The 19,536-nt window shown below is 32.2% G+C and overlaps 1 protein-coding gene across 3 annotated transcripts; it reads right to left on the bottom strand.

Annotated features, from left to right (window-relative positions):
* Positions 1-1,262: 1,262 nt before the first annotated feature.
* On the bottom strand, positions 1,263-19,536 carry LOC112602924 (transcription factor HIVEP3-like). 3 transcript variants are annotated; one of them, XM_025351295.1, is made up of 9 exons: positions 9,672-9,843; positions 9,035-9,079; positions 5,379-6,442; positions 3,870-4,160; positions 3,374-3,741; positions 2,597-3,310; positions 2,340-2,526; positions 1,993-2,276; positions 1,263-1,926 (listed from the first exon to the last, which is right to left on the bottom strand). In XM_025351295.1, the coding sequence occupies exons 1-8, from the start codon at positions 9,838-9,840 to the stop codon at positions 2,010-2,012; spliced, it is 3,105 nt and encodes a 1,034-aa protein (XP_025207080.1). In that variant the 5' UTR covers positions 9,841-9,843; the 3' UTR covers positions 1,263-1,926; positions 1,993-2,009. The 3 variants fall into 3 exon arrangements, with proteins under 3 accessions (XP_025207080.1, XP_025207081.1, XP_025207082.1); XM_025351296.1 differs by lacking the exon at positions 9,672-9,843 and adding an exon at positions 19,027-19,536 and having other exon boundaries at positions 1,265-1,926; XM_025351297.1 differs by lacking the exon at positions 9,672-9,843 and adding an exon at positions 16,362-17,141 and having other exon boundaries at positions 1,265-1,926.

Raw genomic sequence — 19,536 nt, 5'->3', positions numbered from 1 at the left:
TGAAATAACATAGAATAATATGAATTATTATTAAGTAAAATGTCACATAAATTATATTTTATTTTTATTTTTTATACATACTGAAAATGAAAATTAGGTATTAATTACCTATAAATTGCTTACCTACTTTATAGTGGTTTTAGAAGAAAACAAAAGAATAAAATTAAATAAATAGTAAATACGTATTATTATACCAATAAATGTTTGATCTTAAAACAAAAAACCATTTTTATAAATTTATAATTTCAAAAATAGATGTTTCTAAAAGGATTTGCGAGGACATTGGTAATTTAACTATCTTAAAATTTTATAAGAAGTGATTTAAACATAAAATCACTTTTAAACACTGAGAGGTATTTAACTTCATCATATTTTTAATGTCAAATAGATTTATATGTCAATACACGTTTTTATATTATATAAAGATGTGCATTGATAAAGACAGAAAATATTGATATCTATAATATCGCTCTATCACATCATAGTATCCAACTGTCTTAATAGACAACTGATCGGCTGTTGTTTAATTTGTATATTTGTAAGATTTACAAACTAGAGTATCAACTTATCCAACCGACTATCACCATAGTTAAATACAGAGGCAAACCGCTCATAAAAGTACGTGTTTGGTGTCACTGGACATAACTGACAGTTGTATTATTTGGACTAAATAAAAAAAAAATATATACCACAAATGGGTAAAAATTTTAGCCCTAACTATTATTATTATCGAATTGTGTTTGTAAACAATTATACCTATTGTATTATGATAAAATTATAGAAGAACAGTTATCAACTATTGATTTTAATTTAATTTTTAATAAAATGCAATAATAAACATATTTCGGTACTAGTTGTATACATTTTAATTTCAAACTTTGGAATGCTTTATTATATGGGTTTTAAGACTAAGAGATGAAGACCTAGGTAGTACAGCGCTCTAAAGTATTGACTATTGAACTATTGACAGAATATGGACAATTTATTATTAGTTTAATTAAATAAATCTTTATGTATTTAATTAATTTTGTAATTTGTTTTAAGAACAGTTGTAAGAATTTAGACCCAAATTCATCTTTGTAAATTCAAGTTATGCCACTGTACAAAGTATAATTTATTTATGAGATTTTTTAAGATGATGAACTAACAAGTGATGACACAATGACACATGAAACCAAGATTCATTTTCCAAACAATTCGTAAGCTGATGGTTTATTAAAAATCATAAAACATTGATGTTCAACAATTACTGAATTTATTTGAAATCATGTCAGTTTACCATTAGATATTTTCAAAATTCCAGTAACAATAGACCAAAAAATAATACATATAGCCACAATTCAACTGAGCATTATTTTTGCCACAAAATAATAATAATAATAATAATAATAATAAAAAATACATAATATAATTACTTATAGTTAAATATTTAAATCAAATCCCTAAAAAATAAAAACCAAAACACAAATTAAAGGAAGATCATCATGAGAATTGACATCATTTAACAGGCTACATATTCACTTGTCTTGCTAGTACAATAAATACAATTTTGACCAAATGTAATTGGACTACATTACTATTTACTATACGTATAATATAAACTCTTAGTTAAATACATTAAAACTTATTTCTTATGCATAGTTACCAAATTCATTATTACATACCCAGTTTTCAAATATTATAAATATAAGTATAGATTAGTGTTTATATTAATAGGTTGGGTAAAAATTGTATAACCGCTCAGTTTCTTTGTAGTCTGTGATTAGGCCGAAATCCCTTTAGAATACCTCTTGGGTGATTTCATGTCTCTTGTTATCACATTTTTCTAGTTGTTCATCCCTCGAACTCTAGAGATCAGTCTTTTTTTTCACATTGAGCGCTTTAAAAAATGTCCACACAAAAATTTAACCAATTTTTAACATTGACCTAAAAAAATACATTGCGTCCAATTATTATTATATTTCTGTTTAACAAACTCAATAAAAAACTTACTCTAATTGATTATTTTATTAAGCGGCTTTTTGGCTAGCTTGTAAACTTTTTAATGCACTGTCACAGTCAGTAGTATCAATATCATTTAAATTCAATCCTAAGCGCTCAATTTCAGCATATGTTCCAAATGGTATTTTTCCCAAACATTCCAATTTAAGAATATGCATTTTGGATCGTAAATGTTTAGCTAAATGCCCATGAATTCGAAAACCGACTTGGCAATCAGCACATTCAAATGGTCTTGGATTTTTAACAATGGGCCCTTGGGTGGACATCATATTCACCTGAAAAAAATAATATCAATTAAAAACTAAAACTTACAAAGAATTTAAAACAATAATTCTCACCTTATTCAAATGTGAGATAGAGTCCAAATGTTTTTGAAGCAAATGTTTAGTTCGGAATGATTCTTTACAGCCTTCACATCGGAATGGTTGTTCAAAATAATGTATATTAATGTGCAATTGTAATTGACTAGGTTTATTGAATACCTTATCACACACCATACACTTACTTCGTCCATCTTCTAGAATACTAAAATCCATAATTATTTATTAGTAACAGTTATATTGAGCATATTTTTACGGCAAAACATGACAAATACCTGGTATATTTTTGTGATGGACCATTTGTCGTAGGTTGTCTAAATAATGCTTTAGGTTTTTTAGGGGATTGCAATATTACTTGTGGTTTATTAATTTGTTCTGATTCTTTACTACCTCCAAAACGTGAAAGATCCATTGGTTTATTAACTGTGGTTTTTGGACTACTACTCAGAATTGCATTTACATTATGCCTTAAATCCGCAGGTGTTTTTTGAATTACTTCTGTATTATTAAAAACAGTTGTAGGTGGAACAGATGATGGTGATACTAAGCGACTACTTCCAGACTGTAAAGATGGACTAATTTGTTTCTGGTACTGGTGATTATTTTTTACCTCAGGCTCAGATGTTGTTAAAGGAGATTGATATGGATATGATACAGGCCGGTGATCATAAGGTAATATACCAGCTTTGGCATGATTTGACTGAGGTATTTGTGATGGGCAAACTTGTGAAAGTCTTAATAATGAACGTGCAGCATCAAAATCAGATTGAGTTTTACGCCATCCATGTCTATCAACTGCTTCCTCTTCATCATCCTCATCATCAATATCATCGTCTTCATCCATATTATCTTCAGAATAGTCTTCCATATCTTCAGAATCAAGTTGTTTGACATCATCCATAGACATTGGATTTTGATCCTGTTCAACTCCTTTTTTGAAATGTGCTTTTGACTTCATATGTTTTGTCAAATTACCCTTAGTTTTAAAACTATAAAAATAAAATATTAAAAATATGTCATATACCTCTTACTACATTTTCAATAGATATTACCTGAAAGTACATTGTGTACAAGTGTATGGCCTTAAGTCAGTATGAGTTCTGATATGTTTCTTGAGCATTGAAGGCTTTTTACAACGAATTCCACAATCAGCACATACATATCGCCCCCTTCCCCTGCCTCTAACATATACATAATCTTCATTGGATTCAAAACCTCCAGGACAGATCTTCAATTTACCCAAAGAGTTAGTTTCAACTCTACTGGTTTGATCAGGCAATTGCTGATGCTTGTAAGATGAATGGGCAACTATGTAATCATGAGATTTGCCAGCTTGTACATATCTGTAGTTACGTTGACTTGAGTCATATAAATCCATACCTCTAACACCCAGCACATTACTTCCCATATCTGAACAAATCTATATGTAAAATGTACATTTATCATTCAACTAATATATATTCACAAATAACAAATTAAAAACTATAATAATTTTTTATTTGTGTTATTACATGCATGTAATGAATTAGTTCATCAATATTTATATACCTTCCAATTTGAGTACATTGATATAGTATTAACTTCTGGAAGAATTGTGTATGTGGGTTGACATTTGGTCAGCGTACAAAAGAATACTCTTGTTGTACACTTTAAGCCCAAATAAGTATATGCATGACCATTAAGATACAATTGTTGATAGCTCTTTTTTGGTCTTGGAGTATCTGGACTAACCATGGGCAACATACGGTTAGTACTGAATGTTCCTGGTTTGAATGCCAATGATGTTGGCCGTACAAATTTCTGAGCCACTGTACTAGTAGTTGTAGTGGTCGTTGGAATCTAAAAAAATGTTGTTAGTTACTCTAAGTAATTATTTGAATATAAATTGTATAAAATAAAATTCTTATGAAAAAAAAACAACCATTTATATTTATTTATAATAATGTTCATTGGATTCAATAAGACTAATGCAATAATATATAATTCAGTATAGCTTTTTTTATAATAAGTAATATTTCATTTTTTTTTGACTTCATAGTAACAATTAATGAACCATTACCCAAGGTGATGATGACTGGGTTACAAAATATAAAATTATAGATATAATGTAAAGCATCAATTACTGGTTATTAAAACCATACTAGCACTATTAACTTCAATGTCAACAGCTAACAATATAATATTTTAAATAATATTAAAAGACTGATTACTTCAAACTAAGAATAAATTATGATAAGTGTTTAATGTTTATCAATAATGATTGAAATTGAAAACTTATTATGTAAGTATATAATATTTATTACTATGTTCCCAACATATATAAGTAAAAATTATTTTGATAAAATGTGTATCATATTAATAAGAAATTATGAACATTTAAACATTTATATAATTATTAATTTGTTATTGTGTTGTACAATTCATTTATATTAATATTAATAGAAATATTTAAAAATAAAATAAATTATAACACACTATTTTTTTGTTATTAATATATATATACCTACTGAAAAATTAAATGAATGATAATTAAATTTTTTGTTTTAACTAGTATATTAAATAAGAATTGTATTTTATGTAATAACTAAAAAGAATATGTGTGTAAATAAATTTATTTAGTTTAAATTAAAAAGGTATAGAAAAATAATAACAAATACAAGAATTTCATAAGCTATTTAACTAGAATTGTTTTTTTATGTTAAATGACCCTGAGAATTAACCCGCCATTTCTAATTCTTGGATAAATTCCAAATTTAAAAATACTTAAACATAATGGTTTTTTAGAGGTATAATTAATATGAAATAATATTTTGTATAAACATATTTTCTTATAATTTTTTTTTTTTTAATAATACAAGTATTGTTAAATAATTTCACAATTTTTTTTTTTTTTTTATTAAAAGAAACTTTGTAAACAATTAGCTTTGACAATTATGGTTACAACAAAATTTCACAATTAAAGTAGACTTTTATTAGCAGTTACTCTCAGAAGGAATAAAACTTATACTTAAAATTAAATACACACCAATTAGATTAATCAAAATACACTATTATTACCTGATGATGAGATGTTGAAACAATAAATTTGTCATCTACTTTTAGTTTCTTCGAAGGTAGAAGATCAGTCTGTTTTGGTTCATACTGAGGCCGGGATTGATGAGATATTGCTGTATGTGGTCCTGGAATTCCTGGTACGAAAGGTACAGCACGACTACATTGCAAGATGGCAATCATTTCTTGTTGTTGCATCAAATTACCAACGCGTAAAACCACTGGTTTTTGTACATCAGGTTCCTTTGGTCTGTGAAACTCAACTAAAGGTGTCCGCCCTAACAATGGTCCTGGTGATGGAAGTGGCATGGCTACAGTTTTGGGCTCAGGATATTTAACTCCGTTTGGATTTCGATCACAAATATGTCTGACCAAGTCTTCTTGACTATTAAATTTTAAGCCACACATTTCACAAAAAGGCTGTTCTTTGTTCTCATTACATTTAATTATTTGGTTTAATAGCAATTTGTATACACCTTTTAGCTCAGTTTGACCATTTACTACAACGGGAGACATTTTTTGCTGACATTTTTTAACTGCATCAACCACAGACAAATTCAAAGGTTGAGAAGAATCTTCTTCTTGTTTATTTGGTAATACTTGGACCATCTCTGTAACCGGTTCGGAATGATCTTCTGATGTATTTAATTCTTCCGATTTTGTGTTTATTGAGGACGTACGAAATTTCGGTTTATAAATTTTTGGTTTTACATCTTCTGGTTCTTCTTTTGCCAACCGTTCTGTATGAGATTGGGATTTACAGTGTTTCGATAGGTTGCTCTTTGTTTTAAAAGCAAATCCACATGTTTCGCATGGAAAGGGACGTTCATCGGAGTGCACTTGTAAATGTTTAGCAAGCGCACTTTGCTTGGTGCATACAGTTTTACAATATGGGCATTTATGTCGCCATACACCTTCAAGAGAATATTCATCAGTGGACATCACAGGCGCAGGAATAGCAACTTCAGGATAATCGTCAGCCGTGGCAATTTTTTTGAATTTCTTATGTAAGTAATTTCCACCCGATAGAGGGGCCGATGGCAAAGATTTATCAGAATGACACATTACGTCTAAAAAAAAAAATATATATATATTCATAAATTACATTGTAATAATTTTAAATGCAATCTAACATAAACGTATACAGCAGGTATGATTTTATAAAATGACCATAAGATTCGATTATCGAGTAAATAATTTGATACAACTCTGCAATATCTATAAAATTACTAAATAGCTTCACTATGATTAATAATTTATACAATATTTCGCTTCACCAGATGATTGAAATTCGTGATAAATGTGTTAACATTTGACTCAACTCTATCTTTCAAAGCATAATTTAAATATTTAAAAAAAATTGTCATCAATTCTAAGTTTCATTAGTAAATAGTAAAACCTGTAAATGTATTACTATAACCTCGTGACTTTAAAAACATTGTAATTTTAACCGGTTCGTTTTACTCAAGAATATAATAGTCTGTGTCACCCTTTGACAATTTTCACGTGCAATGCCTTGAAGCTATCTGAATTCGTTTCTTTCGCTTTACATCATATAAATGTGGTATTCCACGTCAATCTTATTCACTATATGTGTAAATCATTGTTATATAAACACGAAATATATAGTAAATAGCAGTTGCTGTCAAGAGAAATAAAACTAACTTAAAAATGTTAACTCATAAATTATTATATTATTTATATTATAGGCATTTAAAATGAGTAAACCATCTTTAGTATTAGATAATATTTAAAAATTATTCCAAATATAATGATATTTTTACTAGAAAAAAAAAGCTATCATTAGTGATCACATCTAATTAGTTCCCTAGATTAACGAATTAGGATTGTTGAAAATTATATTTATAAAACTAATAGTTATAAATGTATACATGATGGTTTATTAAATTATTTTATAACACAAAAAATACAAATTTATATGTATATATACATATATATATTACATAATACATGCATAGGTAGGTAACAAATGGTACTATACTATGGTTTCTAATCAATTAATAATATCATTAGCAATAATATAATGTCAAATGAAAAATATTCAATAGACCTACCTACTTAATTTATTTCCCAAATGTAATTATTTTTATTTTCAAACATAAAAATGAAATCAATCAGATGTAAATCTACATATTATGTGTATTTAAAAATTAAAACAAACGCCAAAAAAAATTGTTTTAAGTGCACTTAAACATACATGTATGATTTCTCATCAGTATTTAGGAGTAAACACATCATAAATTTAACGATGTCGAGTGCACATTGCACATATATGGTACTGATTAGAATGATGAGAATCATTGACCAACCTAATAGGTAATATCTATTACAAAATTTTAAGCTAAAGCCTAATTATTTACTTATTTTTGAAGTTTAAAAACGATTTTATTTTATTATTAGTACGCCGTACTTCCGCGTATACCAATGGTAAATATTGGTAAAATCATTATCTTATAAAAATTTTAAGTTTGAATGCATATAGGTAATACAACAAAAAAAAAAAATTATTATTTTATTATAAATTATAATATAATAGGTCAATAATTTCTACTATAATATTAATTTGAAGCCTACTGGTTGGAACTAAGTAGGTACTTGTGATGAGTATTATTTGACCACGTGATATAAGATGTAAGTAATTGAGACTACACAGACGCAGATAACAATTTAGCTTTAAATCCCCTCTTGGTTTTTATGCCTACTGGTTACTACACATCATACGTATACATAATTACGTTAATACAATAATGAGCTATTAAAATCAAAGTACCTATAATCATTTAATCTAAAGTATATATACTTAGTTTATGTTATATATATCGTCTACTATAGGTTAAATAATTAAACAACTTAATTAACAATAATACATTTTATTATTAGCTAAAAACTAATATTATTTGAAATACATACTACTTAAACAAAAATTAATATCATATTTTATATTATGTATTTAAGTTAAATTATCATAACGTTTGAGTACCTCTCACTTAAAATTAAATGCTAATTTTCCATAGTTAGATACCTATGTAGTTTTTCTTTATTACTCTATATCGAAAATATTATCATTATTATTACATTTCCCTGCCTATGCTGTAAAAGGCTCTCAATGTCGTAAGCTTAAAATTTTATAAAGCTTTAATTTATACTTGTCAATACAAAATAATTAAAATATCTACTATATGCCTATTATTATATTCGTGTAAATAGTGTATTAGTATGCACCAAGTCTTAGTTGTCAGTACCGCCTATCAAGGCTTTACGAACAAAAAAATAGCATGGATTAGCCCGCACTGTGTTTGCGTTTAGAAAATGTATGACGATTTTTTCTCCCCGATCATGAGAATAATAAATAAAAACAAATATGTACTGCGTTGGGAATCGTTATAATCACAAATTTGTGGGCTAATGTTTGCCCACGGGCCACTTGACTCGCACTGGACGGGGCTTGATTTATCTCAGCCATCGAGTAAACTAATCAGTGTTGTTACCGACTTGAGACTATCGACTTGTGGATCATATTTAACGGGTAAAAATGCAATATACACGCGTACATCGTATAGTTTATGAATATATTTAGGTATGTGCGTGTTTAATTTAGGTACCTATATGACTACATAAAATATGTATCTTTTACAACTCACTTTTGTTCTCGTTGTTGCTGGGACTCATCTTGATCGTATCGTCCACTGAAACGTAAAAAGCAAACACAATTTATAAATACAAATCATAACAATATTCGGACTGAGCAGAAATAATACGACGTGTAGCGTATACAACGAGCTTGGCGAGGTCAATGGAATTGTACGCGCGAGTATTATTTAGTATAGTGTATATAAAATATATAATATATATATATATATTTATAAATAATAATCACCGCGGCGCGCGTATATACACACATTCGAGTACGTGGGCAGAGCGCGCGCATAACTTAGACGAGCCAAAAGCTAATATTAGCGTCGTTGCCGAGTGAAAAGAAAGAATACTATTCAAATACCCCACGGGCTCACCTCCGCCGCGGACAATATACATGTTACGCTGTCAACCGCCGCTGCACCACCTACGTGCATAGTGCAGTGCACCACGCCGAATTCGATTTTCGGAGCGGTCGGCTTGCCGATCTCGGCCAAAAACAACAACAATATAAACAACACTGCCGGGAAAATAAAAAACCGCGGTGTTTGCGAACAATGTACCTATACACGACAACATTTTACTCTCCACGTATCGACTGTCGGGCTTGTAGATCGCACTCGTATGCGATATCACGACACTTACCACGTGTATTTGTTTCTGATAATGTACGTGACGGAGTTTCAACACTTCGCAGCGCGGTCGTACGGCGGATAGGTACGCAACGTTCGGCGCAAGACAAGATTAAATAACGACGAACGACACAGACGAATAAGACGTGTTTTATTATTATTATGATCATATTAAAAGACATATCATTATTATCGTAATGTATAGAGTCTTAATACATCGCGTATAGTGACGATGATATTTTTTTTCCTATCCGTACGCAGGTCAGGAAGAAAAACTAACACCGATCGCCGATCTGACGATCGGTCGATCTAGCGACAGGTTTACGTTTTTATAATCCTTTTCGTTTCTGTTTTCCCGGATCGGCGCGTGCAGGCAATACATATTACACACAGTATTGGCGAGAACCGGTTTGCCATCTGTCTTCAATTGAATATACACACACGCACCCGCGACACGATAATATAATAATATATTATAACGACGATGATGATTATAGTAATAGATACGCAACGTCACTAAACTCAAGACGAGGAGGTTGTCACGGTTTTCAAAAGTGGCAGTCGACGAGAGAGATAGCGACCGGCGCGGGTGATGTTTCGGGTTTGGGCGCCAGTCCATGGAATTTATCGCCAATGACCGTCTTCGGTTTTCGGGTGAAGGCTGACCCACTAAAGATTTTTGAATCGACATTCTATAATATACATAATCATTTTCCGACGCTTTTAATAGCAACACATTATATTCTAATGGAAATTCTATTCTACTAAAGATTGTTATTATTACGTTATCTATAAGCATTATGAGCATTCCATTCCAATTTCCCATTCATAAACAATAATTACATGTAATATAATGATTGTGCAATAAATGGTGCAGTTGGTGTACATTCACGTATTCCACTATCTTTGCAGCACAATATGACTCCGGCTAAAAAATAATTTTTTTAATAAAAGTTTGTCTTTTACATGTTTTCCACAACGTAAAAGCATATTATTAAAAACGAATAACGCATTGATAATATTTGAAAACTTCAAATCGTATTTATACCTAGGTACAACACAATACAAACAATCGAATTAATGGTTAGGTTTATAGGATAGATTATAATGGAAACTTTATCCGAGTGCATTATTGTTTTAGGTGAACTTATAAATAATCTATAAATAATTTATATATATATATATTCGAAATACATTATAATACGGGTATGACATCCAGTTTTTAAACGAAACCTGAGGGTCTTGAGACATAAATCTTTTAAAGTTCAATTAGAAACTTCATTGTCCAATTTATCTATACTTAAACATATCTTTAAAAAGCTAAGCCATTTATCATTCGTTCTAAATAATAATTAAGTTAAATATCTTGAGTATCATTTTATACAAACTGATCATATTTAGGTGTGATAAATAGAAACCTATTAAACACTTAATATCAGATTTTGATTTCATGCTGCAGATGAGATTAGTATTTTATAGTGAATAGCGTGTTTCACCATGTACCTGCATCATTAATTATTATAAATACGCCTAGCTGAAACACAGTTATAATTTTCTCACACTGTAAACGTGCTAGGTCATTAAAATTTATAAATAAAACTTAAATTTTACTAATAATTATAGTCATCACTCATCACTAAACTGTAAAAACTGATTGTTTAATCATTTTTTTTTCAATCCATAAGTTAGTTTACAACTTCAACACTCCGTTCTAGTCAATTGCTTGTTTAGTTCCTTAAAAATATTATGATTAATTTTTTAATTTTAAAACTACCTAATTTTACTCTATTATAAAGGAGATATAACTGAAATGTAATGTGGATGGCTTGAGGTAGAGGATGCGATTTCAAAAATGTTTATAACATATAAAGTCTATTATAAATTTCTTATTTGGTATAATAATTTATTTTACTGTAGATAAGACGAACCTTACAATCTCTCGCCACTCACGAAACAGTTCAATGTAATAATAATATATCAAAATTTTATGAATTTTAAAAAGATTTTTAAAGATAGCTTAAAAAATGCGCAGAAATGATGCTCCCCGGATCATTTGTATGGTGAAAAAATACATACTAATTGAGTCTTTATACCTGAACCGAGGTAAAAATAATATGCTAAATAAACTAATTGAGTCCCGGATATAAACAAAAAATATATTGATAATTAGTATATTGTATTAAGTCCTAGGATTATTTCGAGTAAAATATAAAATCAACCATAGATATACGTATACAGAGGTGACTTTATGTGATATCGTTCATATTAATTTTAAGACTTTCATCAGATAAAATAATAATATAATAAGTTTATTATTAATAACATACATATAGGCTGTGAATTTTTAATGAAATTATTAATATCAAGAATTATATACATTTATCAAATTTTTAAGACTAAAATAAAAAATAATTTTTATCAAACCTAAACATTTTTTTGTGACAAACAATCCTCAGTCGATAAAAATGATAAGGAAGATGTTTTTTTTTTTTTAATATGACTGACGGGATTTAGTTAATATTAAAACATGAACTCAATTGGTATTTTTTTTTTTAAATTAAAACAACCAGAGACTCAATTCGTTCTAAAAAGTTGTATGACTCATTTCGTACGCAGCCGGTAAAAATTTGTTCAGCAATCCGTAAAAATACTGTAAAAAATATTTAAAACATGTGTATTATAATTTAGTATGATTTATCTATTATATAAATTAAATACGTATGTTCTTGATGATTTATATATATAATATTTATACATACTTTAACGTTTTATTCTATTTAAGATAATATATTAGACATCATAATTCATAACTATACCTATCTACTTATATAAGATAGCGTTTTCTTAATCACAACATATACATGTTATAACAAATTATGTTATATCGATTCAAATTTTCATTCCATAGCACGTGCGAGTGCGATTATCATGGACAATGGTATTTAGACATTTTCCCTCTCCACACAGATTTTTTTACAGTACTGGACAATGCAACCTCTTTCAAATAGACACTAACCATTCGCGAGGTATCACACTGTTTAATAGGAATTAAGAAAAGTGTACCTATATCATACACTAATACACTACTATAAGAAAATAAATTGTATACTATTTAAGTATTATATATACCTATTACAATCTTGGAGATGGGATAGATATCCAAATCATTAAAGCAAGACGTCCTAGATTCAATACTGATTGTCCCCGAGTAACGCATCACACTTAAATTTTACATCGAAAATTATTATAGTCATTGATAAAATGAATGAATCACTTTCTCCTTTTTTTATGCCTATGGATAATGTTCATTGCAAACAACCATTTTGGTCAGAACTTGTAACCTACAGGTTAAAGGTTGATTATAAACGCACAGCTGATTTATGAAGTGAAGTCTGTTACCTGTTGGAAGTTGGCGCGAAAATGCTTATAATATGTATACTACCTATCATAATATAATAAACAAGCAAAACATCAATCCAGATCCCCTCCTACGACCATATCACGTTCACTCATTGAAACGGCATCGGTTGTTTACTTTCTATACGGTATGAAAAAAAAAACCTTAACGTTTTATTTTTTTTTTTTTGTAACTAAGTGGCGCATACAAATAGTACTCAGCAACAAGTGACCTTCAGTACACTTCGTTTTTAATATACCACACCACATCGCGGCGCGCGTATATTATAATAATATAATTACGTTAATATGACGATTGTGAAATGAAAATGGATTTTTAAAACAAATATATTATGTAAAATAGATGCGTAATTACGAAACTATGTCTGTGGTCTACCGGACCGGGCAGCTGTCGTCTGTACTGAACGGAGCGACTAATTAGTTATTTATATATTACATAAATTAATGTTCTTTCATTATCATTATAATAATTTCTAATATGTATTGTCATAACTCATAATATATATAATGTATACAACGTGGTGTGTGAGACATATATACATATGTAGACACATAAACGTAATACATACATTAGATATTAACGACACGTCGACATGTGTTATAAATATATTATATAAGTATTTAATCATCGTCGAATAAGAGTTGACTATTGAATAAAAAAATAATGTTTAACTATTTATAAGAAGACAACCATCGTAGACGATGATATAAACAAACGCGCTACAGTATCTCAGATTTAATTTAGTACAATGTTATACATAATAATAATGTACAATAAAACGTGTAGAAGTAAGCACCTAACATACAAATATTTCGAATAAATTAACGTTAACTAAAACAAAATCATCGTTTTACAGAGCGCAAATAGCAAAGTAGCTATAAGGTAACTCTTAAAACTAATATACATTCAAACATAGAACATATCAGAAAGAAAATCACCGAAAACAAATAATGTAACTCTTAATACGTACTTGTTGTCTAACTTAATTTAAACTTAATGTATTTTAATTAAAATTTTAGTTACATAATTGGCTATTGCATATAAAATCAAACAAAAATAATATGTTAATAATATTGATGGTTCAACACTGTCTAAATTATAATATTTGTATTTTATTAATTTAAAATATAATAAGAACTTTTAGTAAATCGTTAATGAAAAACTATACACAATATAAACGTATAATTTTGTGTAAATAATGAAAGATTATTTTTATCAACTAACCATATTTTAATGTATGCAATATGTGCTGTTTATTGATTAAATATAGTCTTAAATACATTTATTTTAATGTCTCTACTATATAGGTTGTATTAGTCTTTAAGTTATCAATTCAAGCTACATAAATGTAGATTATAAAGAGAAATGAATAGCATAACGGTTCACTATGCAATATCATTATATAGGCGTGGTTAAATTGAGAGAGCATAACCGAAATCCAAAACAGCACACCAAGTGTTAAAAAAATATAAATTAAACTCGAAGAGCAATAATTTTTCGTATTGCAATAACATAATAATTTCTTTAAATTATATACGAACTTTTTAATTTATACACATCAGCTTATACTAGCTAATTACTAATCGAAGACAAAACAAATAAACAGTATAATATAACAATAATAACAACAAAAACAAAGTATTACTGTCGTATTCTTGTTACTTGTGATTCATGATTATATTATTCCACGCAAAAAAATCATTTTAATGTAGTTATTAACAGAAGTTCTCAACACACATACCTGAAGTCCAATCGACCACGCCCATTATCATGTTTAAGAAGAATAATTACAATTTATAATAAAACTAAATCTTACAGGGATCACCACTACCTTCACAGGAGCCGTTAACGGACGTCAACTTATCGTACACGGTAAAACCTTCAAATGCTGGACACGCTTGGACGATGGGATTTCGTTTGATATTCGTAAGATTTAAAATGTAATTTGTTTCCAAAGAACGTCGCTTATTTGGAGGTGTTCGTCAATGGAAGTTTCACTGAGCATAATAAACGTAGACTTGACGGTCGATCAACGAAGTGAACAGAGACTCCACGTGCGCAAGTCAAACGGCGGCGGTGTGCAAAACAATCGTATCATAAGAGTAGGATTTATCATACAAGTATTTAGCGGACAAATACAAAATAGGATAAAAAAGCAGTTGATGGTGAGTCGCCAGCACCAATCACCGTTTCCCTGGAAACCCAAGCGCGGCGATGACGCGCGTCCTATGGTATCGTTGACCCGTTGGCTACAGTGACGGACTGGCGGTGCGGTGGTGCAGGTGACAATCGCCGTACAGAGTCGCCAGGCACAGCCGCGCCGTCGGGTTCAGAGACTAGACGAATCTCTCGTTGTTTATACACCTCCTGTTCCAGCGTGCCGCCCGGCTGGCGCCGTCCAGTCCACGGATAATGAAAACCGGTTGACCGTACGCTTACTTCTCTACAAACCGAGCCAGGACGACCCACCACCCGCCGTGTATCCGGTGTAAACCCGTTGTGAGTGTGTGTGTGTGTGTGTAACATAAATAACACGGTCGCCGCACCTTTTTAGAAAACACCCTCCCGCATGTCCAATTCTTATAAAAACTAAAAAGTAAATTATTATACACTTATAATACCTAAACGCGATAATATCATATACACCCATCTCGATACATTCGAATCAAGGACAGGGAATTTTTTTATTTGCCCAACACAATATCATTATACACCAAACGTAGGCAGGTGTGAGTACTGCCGCAGTGTAAGATATCCACGTCAAAACTCAAAGGCCGATTTAACGTGTATACCTCTGTCTCTGTATATTATATTGTAACGATAACCTCTGTTTTATTCATCACAAGAAACCCGAACGATGGTTTTTTGAAAACACTTATCTACACAATAATAAAACGTATTGAATATTGATAAATGGGACTTTGTACGATGGCGTGTGGATTTTCGATTACAACCGAAGAACGCACGCGTGGTATTTGTTCGACAGTCGACACACATTAAACGTTAAACACAATAATAAACAATATGATTATCTATTAATATCTACATTTAATAAATTAATATTTTAAATTACTATACACACATAACACATTAACAAGTTACGTATGCATACCACGTTCGTCGTGGTCGCAAGACATACACTTCCGATTCGTGCGATGATAATAATAATACATAATGCGCGGATAGTAACACCACCACGGCATAATCGGCAGAATAATAAATCAGCATAATACAGTAATAATTAATTTGAACGTTTACACGTCGTCGCGACGTTTTGAAACTCACCTGCGTATGTATTTTGTCAATCGAACGTGTGTAAAAATATAATAGCTTCGTCAATTTCACACGAACGGCACACAATAAGAATATGATCACTATAATAAAATACGCGAAACCGCAACGCCAGTCACAGAATATTACAGACTATTTAATTTCGTCGTGTCCGCTAAAAAATAAAAATAAAAACACAAGGCGAATGAATGAAACAATTTTTTTTTTAACGGCTTATCGAGCGCGAATCGAGTGCCCGGAGACACCGATAAACGAATGTAATAATTAAATAATCGGTACAAGCAAATGCGATGCACGATTTATTTCTAGACGGTGAATCGTATGGACTTATCAATCGTTTGTTGATCGTACACTACATAAATCGTAATGAATCGAGAAGCTCGAGGTAATACTCGTATCAAATTAGCGTGCGAGTAATAAACTGAAGAGGTAAACCGTCGTTCCGATAACGCGGTATAGCGTCGTGTCGTACAATATTATTATGATTTTACGATGATAATGATTACTGTTTCGGTGTTTGCGCATTACGGTATTACACGGTAATCGTGTCGTACAGGTAAAAAATAAAAATATTGTACGATTAACCGCGAGTTAGTGTCAGAAAATGTTCGAGAAACCGGGCAGCGCAGCAGAGCGAGATAACTATTATAATGCGCTATAACGACGATATCAACAACTAATGACTAATGAGTAATTACCGATACGAGTAATAGTCGTTTACCGATCACAATAAACGCATATAACACACAGCGGTAACACGGCAAACAGAAACCGAAAATCGTCTCGAAGAACAAACGACGTCAAGCCGCACACGCTATTATTATTATTATTATTACTCATCGGGCCGAAACCACTTGTTAGAATGCCCCTCTCCTCTCGTATCCGCGCTCGTACCGATACGCAACCACGCATTATTATTATTATTATTATTATTATTGTTATTACATATTACTATGCGATACCGCGTGCATGATCGTTGCGCATTACGATCGTTTACGGAGCGCCGCCGCGCTACGTCACGTACCGAGAGCGTACACATACGACATACACACACACACATACCTGCATATTATTAAATTATAATATTGTTATTATTATTTAAATACAACACTGGCACGCCATACGCGCGCACGCACCGCGCCGAGGACGAGAGCGCCTCCGCCGCGAACGACGCGCGGCGGAAGGCGAATGGGTGTATGTGGGTAAGGCGTATACGCGGGCTCCGTTCGTCGTCTGGGTCGCGCGGGTTATTCACGATTTTTACGCGTAAACGCGGCGGAGAACAGGTGCCCGGGAGAACCCGGTTGTAAACATTGGCCGTTTCGTGTACGCGCGCGCAATCGAGCAAGGCGGGCCCGTGGCCCCGGCTAGGACGGGGACGGATCGCGCGCTGTGGCGGCGTCAATGTGGGTGGTGTGGAGGGGTCGGCCGGTCGGCCGATGTGTGGCGACTGGCGAAGGGAGAGAGAGAGAGAGAGAGAGAGAGAGTGAGTGAGTGAGTGAGTGAGCGTGAGAGAGAGACCCCGAACGACAACGCGATATGCCAATAACGCAATACAAGGAACCTTGGTGCCGACGACGTGGCCGTGACGCGGGGTAGGGGGAGGGGACGACGCTGTATAATGATGCACGCTTATACAACATAATACGTATGTACATAAATACAAGTGTATATGTGTGAGTGTGTTTTGTGCACAGCGGCAACGTGGGAATAATGTGTGTGTGTGTTTATATGCGCGCGCGCGCGTGTGTGTGTGTGTGTGTTGTGAGTAAGATTCCGCTGGGGACTCCTCGTGACCCGTTTGACCGGGGGAACGGTAGTGAAGGGCGATGAGATGGCGGCGGTGGCGGACAGTGCCGGGAATAACAACACACGCACAGCCTGCCGTGGCAATGTGACGGCGGCAGTGCAGCGGTGGAGGCGGTAAGGCAGTCGGACCGGGTCAGGGGGAATCCGCACATTTCTCCGCGTACACAAACGTACTACAGTGCATACTCTACGGTAACTATACAATATACCGCGTGTCGAAAACCAAACGAAAATAACGTAAATATATACACACATGCGCATATATATATACATATATAACGCAAAACACAATAAGAAATAATAATAATATACCGTTTGTTGTTGTTGTTGTGGTTGTCGAACCGGCGACGTGTGTTAAGGTAGAGCGATAAACCGCGGAGATGAGAAAAATGACCGCCAACAATTAGTTATGATAATAACATAATATAATATGAGAAAAATACGTGGTTAAAGGTCGAGCAATTGGGTTTCGCAAGCCGCAGTAACGTATTCGTATAGTCGATTTTTAAGCGTTTTCTTTTTCTACAGTCATTATTGATGGTACAACATAAGGCGCGAAACGATAAAACATATTCGAACTCTACTTCTATATAACTAGTACACTCTGACGGATAAAACGACAATTTGACAATTTAATATTTCATTTCACCGCATTCATTCGATAGAATCTTATCGCGCACATCCGGGACGATTTAATTTTTTTTCGACCGATTTTAGTAAAGCTTAGATGCACACGAATCAGCGCACTACAGTACGGTAAAAAGCGCATAATGTATACCTAACGCAGTATATTGTTCTTACTGTAATTTAACAGTCGCTGTGCAAAACATAAGATGAATCCAATACTTACATTTGACAGGGACTTCCCCTGGAAATATTTTTCGCAACATAGTTTTACATTCCAAAGACGTCCGGATCCCGGATTCCCAAATAAATCACTGTCAACTGTGTATGCGTAGAGTGTACTCGATGATGACCGCCGTTTGTACCCATAATTCCGAAGTCATTAATCAAACCGTGAAACAATAATAATGTAGGTAATAATAGCTGGTATTTGGCGCTGTGTTGTGCCGAAAAAAAAACAAATCAAAATCAACGAATGGGCAACGAAAAAAATAAAACAAACAGAAATAATAACAATTGATTTTTAATAGATAAACAGACGATTAACGAGCGTCTTCGGGCGGAAGAACGAGTGAACAATAATGATAAATATAGAAAATTGGTCAACCGACGGAAGCACTAACGACATAAGCGGCGTGCTCACATACTAAACAAGTGTTTACTACTGGTGGCCGAGACGGTCGGAACACACGGGAGTCGAAACTTGGGGATAACTACGACGGCGGCGACGACGACG

The sequence above is a fragment of the Melanaphis sacchari genome, unplaced genomic scaffold (genome assembly GCF_002803265.2).
Source record: "Melanaphis sacchari strain LSU unplaced genomic scaffold, SCAv2.0 Contig91_pilon_pilon, whole genome shotgun sequence".
Lineage (NCBI taxonomy): Eukaryota > Metazoa > Arthropoda > Insecta > Hemiptera > Aphididae > Melanaphis > Melanaphis sacchari.
This window is presented reverse-complemented; position numbering and strand designations above follow the sequence as displayed.